Here is an 18,379-nt window from a genome sequence, read left to right on the forward strand (position 1 = left end):
GCTCGCATTTTAAGTACAGCATGTCAGGCTAAGAGTTCAAATATTTAAGGCAGTCATTGGGAAATTTCATATACTTATTAATAAATATGACTCAAAACGAACTTCGTAAATGGTACCGATGCGCAAAGCTCGTTTCAAAATACTGTAATACTGCGCTGGCCTTTCAAGAAAAATGTGTTCAAACCCGTACATATACAAATAATGGTTTGAGCTTATCTTCCATTTAAAGACTACAATACCCAGAATACACCGGGAGATCATATGACCGGACAAGGGTTAACTGGGCGTTTCCATTCATTCTTCAAATGGTGTTTAAAACTGCAAACTTGACGATATCAAAGCGTAGTTTAGCCTCAAGGGTGTGAAGTGCTGTTGTAGTTGCACCGTAGATTAGCATACTCTGTTAGGATTAAACTTAGTATTGGGTTTTAGATGTATTTACTGTTTTTCTCCGTTTGCTGTTTCTCGCACCATTTGTAAATTTCATGTAAATCAAATAATTACAGCTACTTATAAGCTGTAATTCTGCCAACCTAATGTTTAATCACCAGAATACCATTTTTATTAATTGGTCGCCTATCCCTGTAATTTCGTTAGATGTACCAGTTGCTTCTGTCGCATCGCCACGCGCCTCTCAGTTGGCTTTGTTTCCACTGCCACAGTTACTAACTCAACCGAAAAGCGCAAATGGATCTGAGAAGAGCAATGGAAGCGCGGGACATCGGCGCACTAAGCCAAATGCAACAGGAGCAGCTTGGCAAATTCAAGGTGAAAATGAATTCTCGTTATAAAGGTTTAAAGTGGAGACCTTGCAAGTGCCCGCACCAGCACTAATGTGTACGCTATTTTTGTTCTGTATGTTGATGTGTTTAATATTAGCCGCCAGGTTTTATCGATCTTAATATTGTGTTCTTACTCTCGCGGTGAGCACTGGGTTTTTTCCTTCGTTTTCCTCTGAAAATATCACAAACACGATAGAGCTTTGTAAAACGGATCGGTGGCAAAAAGCATCGGCGACATCCCCGATATTGTATGCTGTAATTCGTTTGCTCCACCACCTTAACCGCAGAAAGCAGAAGTCACTTCCCAGAAAAGTGAAGGTAGTTAAAACGGATTCTGTTGGAGGAAGTGTGCTAATATTGGGCAAGGCGAGGTACTCGCTTTCAGGATAGCATAGCACTCACTAGATGCTTGTTTAATGTGTTAAGTAAGCTGACGGACGAACGATCACAAGATTTCAAACAGGCACATAATGTTTGTTTGGTCCATAAACGGGTACAACTATGCGTAGATCATTCACTTGCATGTTCTTTATCACATTTCTTCAAATACTGCAATTAACTCGTTTGATTTTTTTTTCCTATATGAAAAGTAAAACTATGTGTTTTGCGCCCACTTACTTTTTCCGGTAACTAAAGGTCTTTAACCGCTGTAGCCTTACACCAAGATTTCGGGTGTAAGACCCGACGCGGTGTGTCTAGATTTTTTTTTTTTTCGCACGTTCTACACAAATCTGGGGTGTTTCTTCATATTAAAGCGAGTTTTTAGTAACGATGTGTGCGAGATGTTTGTTACGAGCGGGTATGCCCTCTCCTGGGTTGGTTCCAAGTTTTAGCATGAAGCTACTGGGATACGAAGAGTGAACAACGTCATGCGTTTTTTAGAACTGCAAAACGTTTTTGCTCCATAAAAAATGTTTTTTAAACAATTATTGGAAATTCTCAGCTTCTTCCTCACATGTGTGATAAACAATATTCGATGAAATGCAATCGGACATTTAGAGGAATCCGAAGTAGCATTTCCTGGCAACACAGCTCCATTCTGTAGCGTTCCTCATGTTGTCACTACAATAATTCTGTGGTGGTTGTTCGAAGTTTTTCTGCCGGTTAGTAAACCAACGTAAAGGTTCCGCCACCTATTGAGTAGAAGTGAGAAGCAGAGACTCGAGAAGTATACCCTAACTTTTTGAAAAGGCAAAGGTCTTAAAAAATCAAAAAGTGGTATTTAAGATTAAAAAAAAAATCAAAAAATATTTTCTTTATACCTCGTATGTAGTACATTGATCCAATATATTATGCAGTGTTCCAATTTATTTCAGAATTTGGATGTCCGAGCTGGGAATGATGTGTTACACCAAGTTGACCGTGTTCCAATAAAACATTTGAAAAACCATTATGGACACGTCCCAGAAAACCTTTGTTGTGCTTGCTCTTGCTCAATCGGAATAAATTAGCAGTTCATAACAATGCATAACATGGCCCCTTGCACATTCAAAGATGGTAGCAACATGTCTACAAATAGAAGTTGGGACAGTACCATGTGTATGACTGATTTAATGAGACACAAATAGAAAGAAGTAATTATAGCAGTATAATTATACAGTTTTAGCGAAAGTTTTGAGGTGTATGTCTCCATTTTGGATCGATGTCTTAATCTTAAAGTGGACAAAGTTGGACCTGGCTGACCAGCCCCCAGTTCTCCAAATTCAACATTTGACTTAATGGAGTGTCCCAGTTGAAAATTCTGACTAGGAACTTGGAAATTTTAACATCTGACTTCAAATGGAATGCAGCATTACTTCCTCCCGCCTATTGCTAACCTCCTAACACTTTCAGAATTTAATATTTGTCTTCTGTTCTTGTCTTTGTACCAGCTTTGTTGCCGAAGCAATTTAACTGATGTTTTTTATTCAGGCCTTTGTTTCCTCTTTTGCAGTGGTACCATTACATTCTTAATACTGAATGATTCTTAGCTAAATAGTCAGCCACATCATTTCCTAGAATACCTAAACCTACAGCAAGGTGCCCATGGATTTTGTTCAATCTCTAATAATATATCTGGCCTACATTTGGAATTTCCAGTTTTAATACTTGATAAAGCAGAAAGTGAAACCGAGCATACACATACATAATCTCGGCTAAATGTTCTATCCATTCCAGAACAATAATAATTACACCAATTTCTGAGTTGAAAACTGACCAATTACTTGCCAGTCTTTACTGAATGCGAATATGGAACATATACTTGAAATCCCTGTATGCTCAGGTCTTAGATGTGTAACAATCCATAATACTGTCTTTGTACATGATTATTTGTACAACTGAAATACATTCTGCCTATTCCTTATTTTTCCTTGAATAGTGAAGTCCACCATAGATAATGACAAAAATCATGGAAGAAAATCATGAGTTTAATATATTTCGTTTTGTTAATTTACTCCTTTACTTAAAAACCCCCTGTCTATCTTTAGGGCCTTCCATAGTTAGCTCATTCCACACCAATATGCATACAGAGAGGGGTCTGATACTTGAATGGTCATTAATAACTGGACTTCTTTGTTAATTTCCAGGCATGATTGAATGTACAAGGGTGAGTCCAGCAAGTGACTGGCATTCCATCCAGTGTTGGTTCCTGTCATGCACCCCTTTTTTGCTGGGATAAACTTTGTGTTCCTGTCAGCCTGTACCTGAAAAAGTAGGTTTAGGAAATATATAGTTTATTAATCCCCAGATATTCAGCTGCAATATGAAATATTTGAAGCAGTATTTTAAAAGAATACAAAACGCAAGAATATATTTTTTTTTAATAAGTTACATACTCTGTGTTTGTAGTAATGTCCAAGAAAACACTTTAATCTCATGTTTTTGTGCAGCATGGAAGTAAAATCATTTGTGATACACTGGCCATCAGTGGAGGCACTCATTAAGCAACAGCAAAAAATACGAAAATGTCCAAAAAAAAAAATCTTGGATTGGTTGTGCCTCATAATCCACATGTCCGGTATCTAATTGTTTGCTCACAATGTCCCAGACATATGTATTTTGGCAAAAATATTGTTCTATGAATTTCCCCTTGGGATTAATAAAGTATCTATCTATCTATCTATCTATCTAAATAAGCCATATCATTAGTATTTAAAGTGGAATTTCTGGCTTATAGTAAAACTGAGTTTGATACTCCTTAGACTTGGATACACGTCTCTATGCGTAAATGTACACTCCAGTTAAATGGCGCTTCCTACCCTGTGATACATAAGTAGATTTGAATACAAATGAAAGGATGTCATAAGGAAAAGGATGACAAAAGTAATTTTAGTCTTTTTGTCAAAGATTTTTTTAAAAGTAGCACATTACCTAGAAAAGGTTTGCAGGACTCTATTTTTAGTTATTGTGGTTTACCAGCCAGGACCCCAAAGACATTATGTCGTCTTGTATACACCTTGTAACATGAAACCTTGATAGATTAACTACTGTAATACTTGAAAAACATTCTTACTAGGGAAACTGGTTAGATAAGTGCACTGTACACAACCTGATAACAGGAACAGTGTACTCACTTATTATTATCATGAATGATTTGTTCCACTATGTCTTCTCTGTTGCATTGTGCATACAGAAGTAAAAAGTCAAATTGCTAGCAACAAGGAACTTTCAGAAGACCTATGAGACAAAGTTCAGAAAAAGTACTAAATACAGGCTACGGACTGTAATGAGATTTCATGGATTCTAAGCAGTTTTTAGATTGAACTCAAGATAATCGGCAAGAAAAAGGCATATGACTCCAATGAGAACTTGCCATGAACAGGATATTCATCCCAAATGAATGACTGAGCAGGGGAAGACTTGACCACCACAGGTATCCAGCAAAAACATTTGAATGACCTGCAGTCTATTACATCAAATAACATTCAGCGTTTATATCTCATGTTCTCTTAAACTTGCCACATTGTAGGCTGTGTGTAAAGATAATGAGAAGGAAACCAGTACACCCGGAAGCTCATTTTGTGTTGTTGGAAATCAAGATACTAAAGTCACAGATGAAATGGAGTTTGTCATTTGAAAAATCAGTTTCATGTTTCTGTTGTACAAGGAAAGAATGAAACCAAAACTCAAAAGCTCATACTGTATCATTGGAAATCAAGGGTTTGAAGCAACATAGGAAATGGGCTTTGTAATTTGAAAGATCAAGTTGATATATCAATGGTGAAGGTGACAAACATTGCTTTTGACAAAAATATAATGAAGCACGGTATCCCTACTGTAAAATATTACAAAGATGGGCTTCAGTTCTGGAGGAGTTTCTGTTTAGTTTAGCAGGGAAGTGGTGTTTGCCATGACAGAAGAGCGTGAAGTACCACAAGTTTTAGAAGAAAATCCGCTACCTTGGCATCACAAGGCAAACACCTCTAATCTGTTCAGGATGAATGCAGACCTAAATCTTTATGAAAATCTGTGAGTAACTTTAGCATGCACTCTAGCCACATACCCTCCAGTAAATATTTTTTCCTGAGATTTAAGAATTCTTTATTGGAAGAATGAACAAACATTGCCACATCCAAGTTAGCTGTATTGCAGCAGTCCTGTCATTACAGAATTTTAGCTTCAATTCAAGCAACTAGTAGCATAGTGGTTAGAGCAGTGGTTCTCATTACTTTAGGATGGGTAGTCTTCTGCTTTGTAAATGATTCTGGGTAGGCTCTGATCCACATAAACCCCATAACTGTGTTATGTGGCCTAGGAAATAAATGGATGAAACAGCAAAGTCCAAAGATGCATTATGCAATTTTGTTGTAATTATACTTGGTCAACTGATATCCTATTTAAAGAGCTAAACTAATCTGAAATAAAAGTTTGGATGCAATGCATATATGCAGCTTAATGACCTGTTGTGAGAGTAATAGAGTGCTTATGGTTGAGTTTGTGTAGTCCAGTATCACATCAACAGTATGTCAAGGAGTACTTGGGATTGTAATGAATGAATGAATGGATGGATTAAAGTCCTGGGGCCTCATGTATAAAAGGTGTGTATGCACGAAAATATTGTATACGCCTGTTTCCGTGCTCACATGGAGATGTATTAAAACTAAACTTTGTATAAAGTTACGAACAATTCTGCTTGGCTTTGTAAATTGATGGTACCCAGCATCAAAACAGTGTTACTTTTTCTGTGTGGTTTCCCTTTCTTTTTTAGATTTGCATCCATGACACGAGCTTTAATTGCATATGGCTTACAAATTTAAGGCACTTGATTTGTAATTATTTGTCACAATATATTGGTACACTGACTGGCCAAACTCTCAACTACCATAGCTGCTTTAATGTTGTTAGTAGACATTACAAATGGAAGAGTTAGAAGAGAGTGCATATTTAGATTTTACTGATTTCTTGTCCCATGATGACGACTGGCTTCTAAGTCGATTTTGATTTCCAAGAGCTGTGGAGCTGTGTGTTGAACTGGTGCCGGCTTTACAAAGGCAGACTTTGAGAAATTGTGCTATACCTGCTCCTTTGCAAGTACTGTCCACCCTCTGGTATTTAGCTACAACAGCTTTTCAACACAAACTGGCTAACCAATTGGGTATTTCTTAGTCATTACTGGGAGTCACACCATTCCAGCTGTATGGGATGGTATTATCTGGTTGTCATCTAAATATGTCAGATTTCCTTACACTGTGGTTGAACAGGTAAACATCAAATCACAATTAACAACGTCCGGTTTTCCAAATGTAATCGGAGCGGTCGACTGCATGCACATGGCTATAAAGGCACCTTCAGAGAATGAATTTACTCATGTAAATAGAAAGCACTTCCATTCTACGTATTAACGTGCCAATTAAGTGTGATGCGAAAGTTGCGTCTCATTAATTTTGTAGTGAGATGGCCTGAGAAATAAATAGTAGTGTTGGGGACAAACTTGAAAATGGTATTGTGTGTGATGGGAGGCTTCTCGGTAAGATAAGACAAAATTGTAAGTTATCTGTATGGTGTAACCTTAAAACATAGCTGCTGAAGATGTGGTTTCTTACACCATTCGCCAACCCACTGACTGAACAAGAGCAATGTTATAATGACCTCCATTCTCAGGCTCGGACATTTGTAAAATTCTGGTTATAAGTATCTCACCAATAATTGCAGCAGCTTGCTGCTGGAATGGTTTGTGCTATGAAATTCCGCTACCTGCTCCAGTGGCATTGACACTCAAGACAGTGGGCTGCGACTTGCCTTTTCACGTCGACTTGTGCCCACTTTTTTATTTTGGGCACTGAGCAACTTTTTGAACTTGAACATTTGAGTGCATCCACCATGTTGTGCCACTCCATCAATTTCTGTCTATTGCTTATACCAGTGCATAAACCATGAAATTACGTTTTTCCTTGCGTCCACGTCACTGAGCTACAGAAGTGTTATTTTGTCATTAAAGTAGAACGTTGTAAACTTCATCTTAAAATCAATGATTAGTTTACTAGATTTTCTCAAACCCTGTTAAGTTAATGTAGCACATTCAATGCTTTGTGTTGTGTCCCATGACCCAGTTGTTAATAGGTACATGCTTCTTAAACTGACTTCCTCTTGCACTGAGAGTAGGCGCAGGCAGTGATCGCCACACAGAATACATTAATTTCATGATATGCCTACTCTCTGAACATTTAGAATGCTAAGTTAAATACTTGATATCATTTTCATGACGAAATGCATTAAAGCATGTATTAATCATGTAGGGGGCATGGTGGCGTGGAGGATGCACTGCTGCCTCCCAGCAAGGGGGTCCCAGGTGTACATTCAGTGTAGAGAACTTTCATGGCAGGTGTGACAAGGCTTCAAAAAGCTGGATGTAGGAATGGGTATCCATTCAAAATTTGCATGTTAAAAACTATTTGAGAGCCTGGTTTAAAAAAGAAATAAGTAAATACTATGAAATAAAATAGTGCTAGTCCAAATTTCTAGTTATAGCTGCATTGAGAATACTACCTATGCTACCTGTCTGAGAGGGGTTGAAATGTTAGTAATCATCCTAGACCTTAGTGTGAACATTTGCAGTACATCATCTATTAGAATGTATTTACAGATATGTAATGTAGTAATAAAAAAAAAATTAATTTGTCATTCCAAAAGATGGCACTTGACAAACATTTGTATAACCAAAATGCATTACTACAAATGTTTGTCAAGTGCCATCTGTTGGAATGATCAATGCAATCGACTTTATTACTACAAATGTTTTGTAATACAGCATCTGTTGGAATGACAGAGACATAGCACTTGGGTGGACATACAGACACTTGTCCTTTTTATTCAGGTGGATAGGGACTAAAATAATTAGCTGCTGCTTATGTAAGACTAGAAGTGCCTGAAGCTGCTGTACTGCTTGTGTTTCTGTATGCTTTGTTTTTCTTTAATATGAATCTCCTAAATTTAAACCTTTTCTTTTTTACAGATTGATACAAGAATTGACAATGAGAAATATCTGCGCTCTCATCCTGAAGTGGAGATTTTATTGGAGGAATTTCTCAGGTAATATTGCTTTTCAAAAAAATAATTGACTTACATTTCCTTTTATGCTTTAATTTTTTTTTTTTGCTAAACTTTGTGTATTGCATAGTACTTGGGATGTTTCCATAAACATTTCTACAATTATTATGTTTTTAATATTATATTTTCCCATTCTTTCCATGAATCACAGTATTTTGAAATTGGTAATTTTAAAAAAGTGCTTCTAATTTCAGATTAGTTGAAATTTTCTGTTTTACACATTTTTTTTTAATCTCTCTGAATTGTGCTAGTAATATATAAATGTTTGATATTTAAATGTTACATCTTTAATTGTGAAGGCGGCATGGTGGCGCAGTGGTAGCGCTGCTACCTCGCAGTAAGGAGACCTGGGTTTGCTTCCCAGGTCCTCCCTGCGTGGAGTTTGCATCCAAGTCCTAGCAACCCGCTATGTCCTAACTACAGGGTCACGGGGGGTCTGCTGGAGCCAATCCCAGCCAACACAGGGCGCAAGGCAGGAAACAAACCCCGGGCAGGGTGCCAGCCCACTGCAGGATACACACACACACCCCCGCACACCAAGCACACACTAGGGACAATTTTAGGATCCCCAATGCACCTAACCTGCATGTCTTTGGACTGTGGGAGGAAACCCACGCAGACATGGGGAGAACATGCAAACTCCACGCAGGGAGGACCCTGGAAGCAAACCTGGGTCTCCTAACTGTGAGGCAGCAGTGCTACCCACTGCGCCATTGTTCTTATAAAAGTAAAAGTAATGTGATGAAATTCTTTGATATTAAAAGTTTTTAAAAGTCACTTAAGTTAGTGACTAAAGCCAATATCACTTTTATATAAAAAAAAGTTAACTTCTATGTAGGAGGATTGTTTGAGCACTGGATTTGCACATAGCACAGGAAAGGTGCACAGCTTTACAAAGCCCTGAGAAAGAGATTGCAATATGATTGGCAAATGTATGTTGCTATGTCAGTGTAAACAATGCATACTTGCAGGAGCAAATGCTCAAAACTAAATACTTCTAGAACATGGAATTAGATGGAGGTCTTCTCGGGAAAACAGGTAGTTTTAATAGGAGACACCAGTCTGATATGTGGCAGCTGGGAGATCTGCATGGTATTCATGGGCCACTTCAGTACATTAAAGTTGCATAGACCTTTAAAAAGGACTTCATTACCAGCTGATGGAGTTCTAAAAGTAACACTTGAGGAATCCTAGAAGACTTTGCTGATACCAGAATTTATTACTGGGGTATTCCAAGGGATAATCGGGAGACTCTCTTAAGAGACCCTTCTTGCCCATTCACAGTTGAGTCAAGAAGTAGGATGCCAAGAGTTCAATTGGAAGGAGGCAAGAGGGGCTTTGAGAGTAAGAGTGTGGAATGTAAGAGTGGATGGAGAGTAAAGTGGTACTTTGAGGTGGGAAACTAGAGAAGCCCATTCTAGGAGATAGGGTATCAGACCCTTGTAGGAAGGTCAAGAAAAGCAATTCAGAAAGTTGTTCTTCCTTGTGTATTTTATGCCTTGTGTTCTCCAATTTTTGCTATTTTTTATTTTGTGTAAAATAAACCTTTCTTTTGTGTACTTTAGCTTTCCTAAAGTATATGTTTCTCTGGTTACAAATGTTATTCTTAATACTGTAAGTTGTAAAACGGTAATATGTCTTTTAGGATGAACATAAATATTTTACCATCCCTGCCTTTTCTTTATATTCAAATTACTTAAGCAGTTACTAAAATTTATTAAACTCCAATGCAAAACAAATGGTAGTAGCCAAATTTAATTTCCGTGTTTTGTCTAGAGAGGTATTTATGAAGAGACCCGAAGATATTCGGGAGTTTGCAGCAGGTAAGATAACGTTTATGTCTCCAACATAGTATTTGGTAAAAGATTTGCTATTATGATTAATATTTGTCTCTTGGTGTGGTTTGTGTAACAACAATGATGTTACTGTATTTGAACCCTTGCCTGATTTGCAGCTAAGCTGCCTTCTACGTGGACTTTCCTTTTTTTTTTTTTTTTTCCCCCTTCAGGTTCATAAGGGTGTTGTCTTTGACTGTAATTTCCTTAAATGGTCCACTGCCTTGTTTTTAACTTGGCAAACATGTAATCTAATGTCCTGACCTTTTGCTGAGATAGGCTGAATCTGCAAAATCTGACCTGAGTTGATGTGGTTGATCCACAATCTTCTCACTGTTGTTTTATTCTGGTGTCAGATGGTAATATGTTTGTAATTCAAAGATGGTTATTAAATTGAAGTAATAAACTGATGTGTTTTGACATTCTGTGTTACTGTCATTTTGGTGGAAATATCAAATTTGTACAATATACTGTATTTCACACAAAAAACATTTGTTGTCTGCTACTCTGTGATACTGATTAAAGTGTGTTATTTTGTCTTACTGTATTTTATGCACTATAAGTTAGTAGTTTTTAGTCTAGTAGGATTTAGGTTTTGTTGGGATAGTTGTTTTAGACAACATGTAATGCAGTGTTAAATAAATGCACATCTTGTGAACATGGTGCCAAGAAAATTGAAGAAGTTTGTTTCAGGTTTCTTAAAATGCATACAGATTAAGGCTGCTGTGTACAATGTGCATGACTGGTGTGGGAAATATGCAGTTCTCTTCACAGTAGCCTTTCCTGTATTAGAATAAACAGATTGATTCTCAAGGCCATCTATAGCAGTGGTTTGGGGCATAGTGTTTTTTTTTTAAACTGTATTCTTGGCTTAAAAAAGCTGCTTATGTCAAGGAAACACCTCTTCACTCAGAAGCAGCATGGGGTAAAGGGAAATAGTTCAAATGTGAAGCTATAAATAGGAGAATCACAATATATAAACTGTATGCATAATCTTTGTATCTTGGCTTTACACTATTCGTTAGTGCTAATGGGAGAATCGTAGTGTTATATCATTTCACAAGACTGCTATTCTTAACACCAAGCAGTTACAATTTGTATGTCTGGAACAAGTGACATAGGGAAGTAATATCTCAAGAGTGGAGTATTTTTTCAGCATGTTGTTTATAAATGGTTATTTTGTAAACTACAGGTAAAACAAATGTTCATCCCCTGAGATCCTGGTTCCATCTGTGGAGGTTCTCAGACCAAAATGGTATGGACTATAGAGTATGCTCTCCTTTTGTCAGACTGAATGTGAGCTTTGTGATTCCCTTTTTTGTCCTGATCATCTATAGTTCACTTATTACTTGCTTTGTCAACATGATATTGGTTACGAGGCCACTGTTACAAAGCATGTTGCAAACACTTCTCAACTCGGTATTGCATTTAGAAGTTACTTTTTTTTTTCTTCCTCAAAACAAATTAGGCACAAGCAAGGACATTTTCTCAACAAGAGGCACTATTTAATAATGCTTGTCTTATCGTGCATACATGAAGTTCTTCAAACATTTCTTTTAAATCCCACATTTAAAATTTATCTGGAATTGACATATCTTTTTCCCAGTAATATTTCAAAGCTTCAATGGAAACTGATAGGCTGATACTTGTTCAGAATTCCTCTTTTGTGGTTAGGAAATTGCTAGGATCAAAAAAACGATCCTATCTTCTTTTAAAATGGTTTTAGAATTAAACTTTTTAGAACAGAAATATTAATGGACCTGAAACTAATAAATAGGATGCTTCCACATACAATAATGTGACACTTCTTGATAAAAGACAATTTCTAGTGTCCTTTGCATTCCTTCCACTTGATATGTAAATCTTATGCTCTTCTTTTCACCATTTTGGCTCAGTCAGTTTGGAGAGCTATATACCTTATCTTTTATCAAAAGGACCTGTTATAATACTGTTCTGTATTATAAAGTGGCTGAATTAGCTTTATTGATGATTTTAAGAATTTTGAAGACTTCAAACACTATAAAATGTATAGTTCTATACTCAAGACTAAAGAGGTTTATTTTCCTTAATCTGTCTGACGACAACATGTTCTTCAGTCCAGGGATGCACTTGATTGCTTTTATCTAGAAAGCTTTTAGAGTCACTACAGTTTTTATTTGTGTCCACATATAATGCGTAACCCACCCACTGTCTGCCAATGATACACAAAATACCTACTTCCAAAACTTATTTAAAAGCATTGGCTAGGTTTCCAAATAATTGTCTTAAAATCGGGAAATGATCTGGGTGACTTCAATGACAAAATAGTTTGCTGGTTCAGATTTACTTCTGAGAGGTCAGCTTATATATTTTTGTATTTTGTCTTTCCCTATCAGTAAAATAGATACTTAATATGAGTAATTGAAATGGCAGCATGATTGTGTGTAAGGCAGCAGTTTTATTCATCATCCTGTCTGTAAAAGTAACTCCATAAGCGAACCTGTTTGACAGTAACTCATTTCCCTGGCTGCTTTAAACCTTACCTGGTCTGTTAATTGATCTTCACTTCTCTAGAAATGAATCAAAATGGAAGGGAACTTCTGTAGGCCATTGTGTATATATAGTGATTAAACATGTACTCGATATTTGCAGCACACTAAACACAACCTCAAGGATGTATTTATTCCTCTTCTTCTTTTCCCACTTCTTTGTGTGGTCAATGTGCTCATTGAACCTTTTCCAAACACCTCCTTGTCAATCAAGCCCTTTTCTTTCAGATCTTCTTTTAATTTACCCATTCAACTCTGCTTTGGCCTCCCTTGCTTTCTCTTCCCGTGTACTCCAGTTTCAATAACTCTTTTGCCCAGATATCGTCTCTCCTCGCCACATGTCCATACCACTTCAACCTACTTTCCTGTACTTTCTTGGATATCTTGTCCACTTTTGTTGTACCTCAGATTGTCTCATTTCTTAGTCTGTACTTTTTTGAAACTCTACACATCAATCTCAACATTCTCATTTCTGCCAAATCTAAGTTCTTCACCTGTGCTCCCTTTACTGCCCATATCCCAGCTTCATACATCATTGCTGGTCTTATGACGGTCTTAAAAGCCTTACCTTTAGTCTTCGCCTTGATTCAATCACACAATACTCGTTGACACTTTCTTCCAATTGTTCCTTCCACACTGCACTCTACAGGTTATCTCTACATCTAGTTTTCCACCTTGTGCTACCACTGATCATAGATACTGAAATTCATCCACTGCTGGCTAACTTCTGAATCCTGATCATCATTAAACCTCATATACTGTATTCTTTCTTCCTCCTGTTTATCTTCAACCTTCTGTCTTCCAAAGCCCTTCTCCATTCCTCCACTTTCCTCTCTACTTTTCTGGTGGTACACAACACAATGTCATCAGCAAAAATCATTCACCCGGGGGGATTTAGTTTTTATCCCATGACTCAAAACATCCATAATCAAATCAAAGAGGAAAGGACTTAATGAAGATCTGTTGTGCATACCTACTCTATCTGGGATCTTGTGTGTTACCCCTAACACTGCTTTTAACCTCATACATGTCCTGGATAATCCTCACATACTTCTCTGGTACTCCTTTTTCTCTCTCACGCACCTCCAGACCTCTTGACGTGAAACTCTATCATAAATCTTCTCCAAATCAATAAACGCCATAGGCAGTCCTTTTTGTTTTTCTCAGTGCTTCATTGTCATCTGTCTCAGTGCACATCGCATCAGTAGTTCCTCTCCCTCATGGATATATTAGCCCAGATTATAATCATGCAATGTTTTGCAGACACTAAAATTTATCAGTGAAGCAAAACAATAGCCTGCTATTTATTGTGGTTTGTTGCAGGCAAAAAATATCTTGAAAAGTAAACTCTCCATCAGGTACTCCTTTCAAAAATGTACAAATATAAACTGCAATTATCCATAGACAACATTGACCCCCATACCTGCTGACAACTTACAATAGTACAAAGAATACAAATTTTTAAATCGCCCAATTTACATCTGGTATTCATGAAAGGTCTTCAGTCACCAAAAGCATATTTGGGCTAGGTTTTTACTTTTAACTATATTATATTGTAAAATAAACACTTCAACTAATGCATATATATTAACTGTAATTAATTATTTCAATTTTCATATGGACTGGAGTTACATTTGCGTCTTTCCAAATTCAGGTACTGTTCCAATCTGAACTGACTGCTGAATATTTCAGAATGCAGCTGATCCTAGGGAATTTACAAACTAGATATAAAATCATTTTATTTTCAGTTCTTGTTCTTTGTGTGTATTGTACAATGTTTTCTATTTATGACCCTTTTTAACATCTTAAATTTTTTTTCCACTGGTAAAATCCCATCAATAATTGTATCTTTGTTAACCCCAAATGCATTGTGTGCCTGAAGCACATCTGAACCTATTGTATAGTAACTAGCTATGCTTACCTTTTGAACACTGGTTATAGAATAAATTTAAAAATAATTGATACTGTTTATGTAAAAAATTAAAAGTTAAATTAATATAAATTACAAAAATTGTTTAGTTCATAACAAATGTAGAAAAGGTTTAATTTAACTAATAAAAATTTAAATAGTTTTTATTTTCTTTATCAAACAATATTATCAAATATGCTATGTATGACTTCTATATCAAAATAGTCAACATATAATTGTATAATAAATGACACCAAAATCTATTGCTACCAATATTGCCTGCCATAATCCCCTTTTTCTAATTTTTACTCTATAGGACCTCTCTATATACCAATGCTGCTTGTATCATTATTACATTCTTCAGCAGCTATCATCACCTTCACATATTGTCTTCTCTTGACTCTAGATAAAGCCAAGTATTTGCATGCCCTTTTCTAATTTCTGTTCCTGAGCCTTGTTTGGCTGTCTTAACCTCTCTTACCGTACATGTACCTTCAGCATTTCTCCTACACTTCTTCTCTGTATCCTCACATTTCTCAACCTCTTATTTTAGGTGTACCCTCAGCGTTCCTCTTACGCCTTTCCATGATTTCCTTGTATGTCTCAACCTCACTTGCCTACTGCTTCCTCTCTGGATTGCGTTTCTGTAAAGTCTGCTTCTCCGATTCTGACATTTTGAGGCCCCTTGCTCACATCCTGTTTGCTTTTTGACTACCATGATGGACCCTAATTGCTCAATATGAAAACATCATTCGTATACTTATGAATACTTTTCATCCTAAAAGTCAGCTTGGTTTGTGCCATATTTAGTATTTAGCACACCAGTGTTAATCGGTTATTTGCCCTGTTGCCATTGAAATTCTCCATTTTTGACTCTTCTTTAAAACAAAAAAAAATGTTCACAATCAGGAAATGTTTAAACACTAAGGTATTCTGTCATCATTCCTACCACTGAGCCACCAAAGCCAGACTGACCAGTTGGATTACTCCAAGAGACTGGACACATGCAAACACACAGTGACATTTTCTTATATAGATATGGGTTCAAGTTTTGGATCACCTTCTCGGTGCACCTGTCTGTTTAGAACAATGAAGAAGAAAAAAAAAAGATTCATGTAATAACAAAAAATTGGCGAGTGCTGTTTCAATTGAGATGCTGCCTTATTTATCAGATTTCTTCAATTTCTGTCTCTGGCCATTAAGTAATGGACCGTTTCTCCATATGGCTGTTATATTTGTTTGTGGCCTGGAAGAGGGGTGGAAGCTGACATAAGTGTCCTCCAAGCTGGGTCCGTCTGGACTTTATGCCAGTATTTTAGAGCTGGAATTACATCTTTGTATTAACTTATGTGGAATGTAAAGGACCATTTATTGTACCGTTTTTAATATTTTTGAGCATCTTATGTTACTATCATGTTACTTCTATAATCCTGGGAAGTAAAATTGTATTCCTCTGCCTGCCTACTTATTTCTGCATTTGCAAATGTTACCCTGATATATTAAAGAAACCATAAAAAAATTTTATTCTAATAATGGGAACTACTTTTATTAACTAGGTTCATTAACTGCTAATCTTATATTGACAATAGTTTGATTAGTGTTTAAAATAGTTTTTTGGATTGGCATCTGAAAAAACACTTCTACTAACGATGTTAAAAATAAACGTGCTATTTTTAAAAAAAAAAAAAGATAAAAAAAAGTCAAACTCCCAGGATGCACAAATCATGCTAGTTCTAGTCACATTGCAGAGGCATCGCCTGATTCCTAAGGGCATGGGATGTGGACCTGAAGCTATAGATATGGTATTTAAGAAAAAGTTCGCTTTTTCCAAAATCTATTACTGCGGTATGATTACTACTGACTGAATAATCTAAGCTGTGCTCATTACTGGCAGCAGCCAAGATGACTTAATTTTCCTGTGCTGACGTTCATTTCACTGCACACACACACACACACACACACACACGTAAGAAGCATTTGCTCGTACAAGAGCTTGCCCAGTATAAATACATACATTGAGGCCTGATGCAAGACGCAACATGAACAATCAACCAGTAGTAAAATAGCACATAGAATGCAGTAGTATCTGTTTGATATTAAGGTATCAGACATAACATAATTGCCAAGCCCTGTTGTACAGGAACAGATTGTTCTTTTTGCGTATTTTTGCCTCACAGGCAACATTTTAAGTTTGGGTCAATAGCACCCTCTAGAGACCACAACTGATGTATGTGGTTCCAATCATGCATACTTGACCTACACAGTAACGTTGTCGAGCCTACATGTTTTATTGAACGTTTTGAAGAACTTAAAGCAGTAGTGTACACTTCAGTATAATTTTCAGTACACCTAATAATCTTCTTCTTTTCTTTTCAGTACATTTCACAGACCCAGACCTGCCAGAAAGAATTAAGAGGGAAATGGAAGAAAGAAAAGCATGAAACTTTTTCACATATCTGGAGTTGAGCACAGTGGAGACAGAATTGCTGACTCTCTAGCCCTGCAAGCAAAGAGATACTTTAAGCATTAATTTGTAAATATTGTAAATAGGCTCTAATGCTCAGTCACAATTGTACAATAGTTAGGATGCATATAAACTAATGTAAAATCTTAAAAAAAAAAAAATGTTCAACCAAAAATGTAAGTCTTCCACACTTTGAGCATGGTATAAATGATAGATTTAACTATCAATGACAGCTAATGAAAATCTTAAAAGACAATTGTTTCTAAAGTAATAGGACTAACACAGGAGCTCTCCTCCATAGTCTTCTATGAGAATACATATCTCTTTGTTCTGTCCCCAATGCTCCAGAAGTGAAGACTTAATTTTTACATTTTATTTTATGTACTGCACTTCCTGTTTATAAGCTGAATTTTTTTCAGTTCTACAGACAAAGTTGAGTGATCTATTTGTTTCTTAGGGGTCCTTTTGCATCTTTTACTCTATGCTGTTTTGTTGTTGTTCTTGGTACCACCCAGAGAGTTATTTATAAGAGTGTCCTTTACTATTATTCTTAAGATTGTAGATAGAAGAAAACAGGCATTCACATCACACAGATTAGTTTGCCAAAATATATTGTGCACATTTACTTGGAAGGTCATGTAGCCAAACGGATCTCTAGATATTTAGACACGTTAAGACTTAAGAATAAAATGTAATGTAACATGTTAAACTGCTAAAGGAGTGAGGAGAATGCAAAGAGTTGAGTCATGAGTAATCCTCATAAATTGTTGTATATAAGCAGAGTTGATTAGTGACAATGTTTATAAGCTTACCTTTATTCTTTTTTGTTTAAATAAAGTTGTTCTTTTTGATTTTCTGTTTTTTGTTTGATTTATGTACAAAAATTAGGTTAGAATAGTATCGGGTACAAGAGCATGTAAAATGAGCCCATTTTCTCCATATTAGGTGGGAATGTCCCCTTTAATTATTTTGAGATAAAGGTTTACACTTTCTGATATTTTACCCAAAAAAAAAAGGTTTGATTTTTCTGTTGATTTTAATCAGGCTGCAACTTTACACTTTATGTACTATGGACTCCATCATTGTTGGTGTAAGTTGTGCTACTTAAAATAATTACAAAACTCGACGTTCTAATGAAATTTTGTTTCCTTTGAAAAATCATTCACCCAAGTCACCCAAACATTTAATTTTAATTATGGCTATGACCCTGAATGCAGCATCTTGGAGGTGCTTTGGTTACTTTCAAGGGTTGAGGTGCGTCAATGTAGACATACCAAACTGTTCATATGCTACTGGTTGGTATTGAATTTGTGGGTAGTAGGCCTGACCCAGCG

The 18,379-nt window shown here is 36.4% G+C and overlaps 1 protein-coding gene across 1 annotated transcript; it reads left to right on the forward strand.

Annotated features, from left to right (window-relative positions):
• The first annotated feature begins 320 nt into the window (after positions 1 to 320).
• On the forward strand, positions 321 to 17,835 carry LOC120518909 (RIIa domain-containing protein 1-like). Its single transcript, XM_039741929.1, has 4 exons — positions 321 to 768; positions 8,215 to 8,291; positions 10,086 to 10,132; positions 16,958 to 17,835. Exons 1-4 carry the CDS (start codon positions 688 to 690, stop codon positions 17,020 to 17,022), a joined length of 270 nt encoding a protein of 89 aa, XP_039597863.1. The 5' UTR covers positions 321 to 687; the 3' UTR covers positions 17,023 to 17,835.
• Positions 17,836 to 18,379: the final 544 nt, after the last annotated feature.

The sequence above is a fragment of the Polypterus senegalus genome, chromosome 1 (assembly GCF_016835505.1).
Source record: "Polypterus senegalus isolate Bchr_013 chromosome 1, ASM1683550v1, whole genome shotgun sequence".
NCBI classification, from domain to species: domain Eukaryota; kingdom Metazoa; phylum Chordata; class Cladistia; order Polypteriformes; family Polypteridae; genus Polypterus; species Polypterus senegalus.

Excerpts from the sequence above, each read along its gene's own strand:
- LOC120518909 (XM_039741929.1), top strand. The coding sequence starts at position 688 with ATGGATCTGAGAAGAGCAATGGAAGCGCGGGACATCGGCGCACTAAGC. Across the intron at positions 769-8,214 it reads AGCAGCTTGGCAAATTCAAG|ATTGATACAAGAATTGACAA; the intron begins GTGAAAATGAAT and ends TCTTTTTTACAG. Across the intron at positions 8,292-10,085 it reads TTATTGGAGGAATTTCTCAG|AGAGGTATTTATGAAGAGAC; the intron begins GTAATATTGCTT and ends TGTTTTGTCTAG.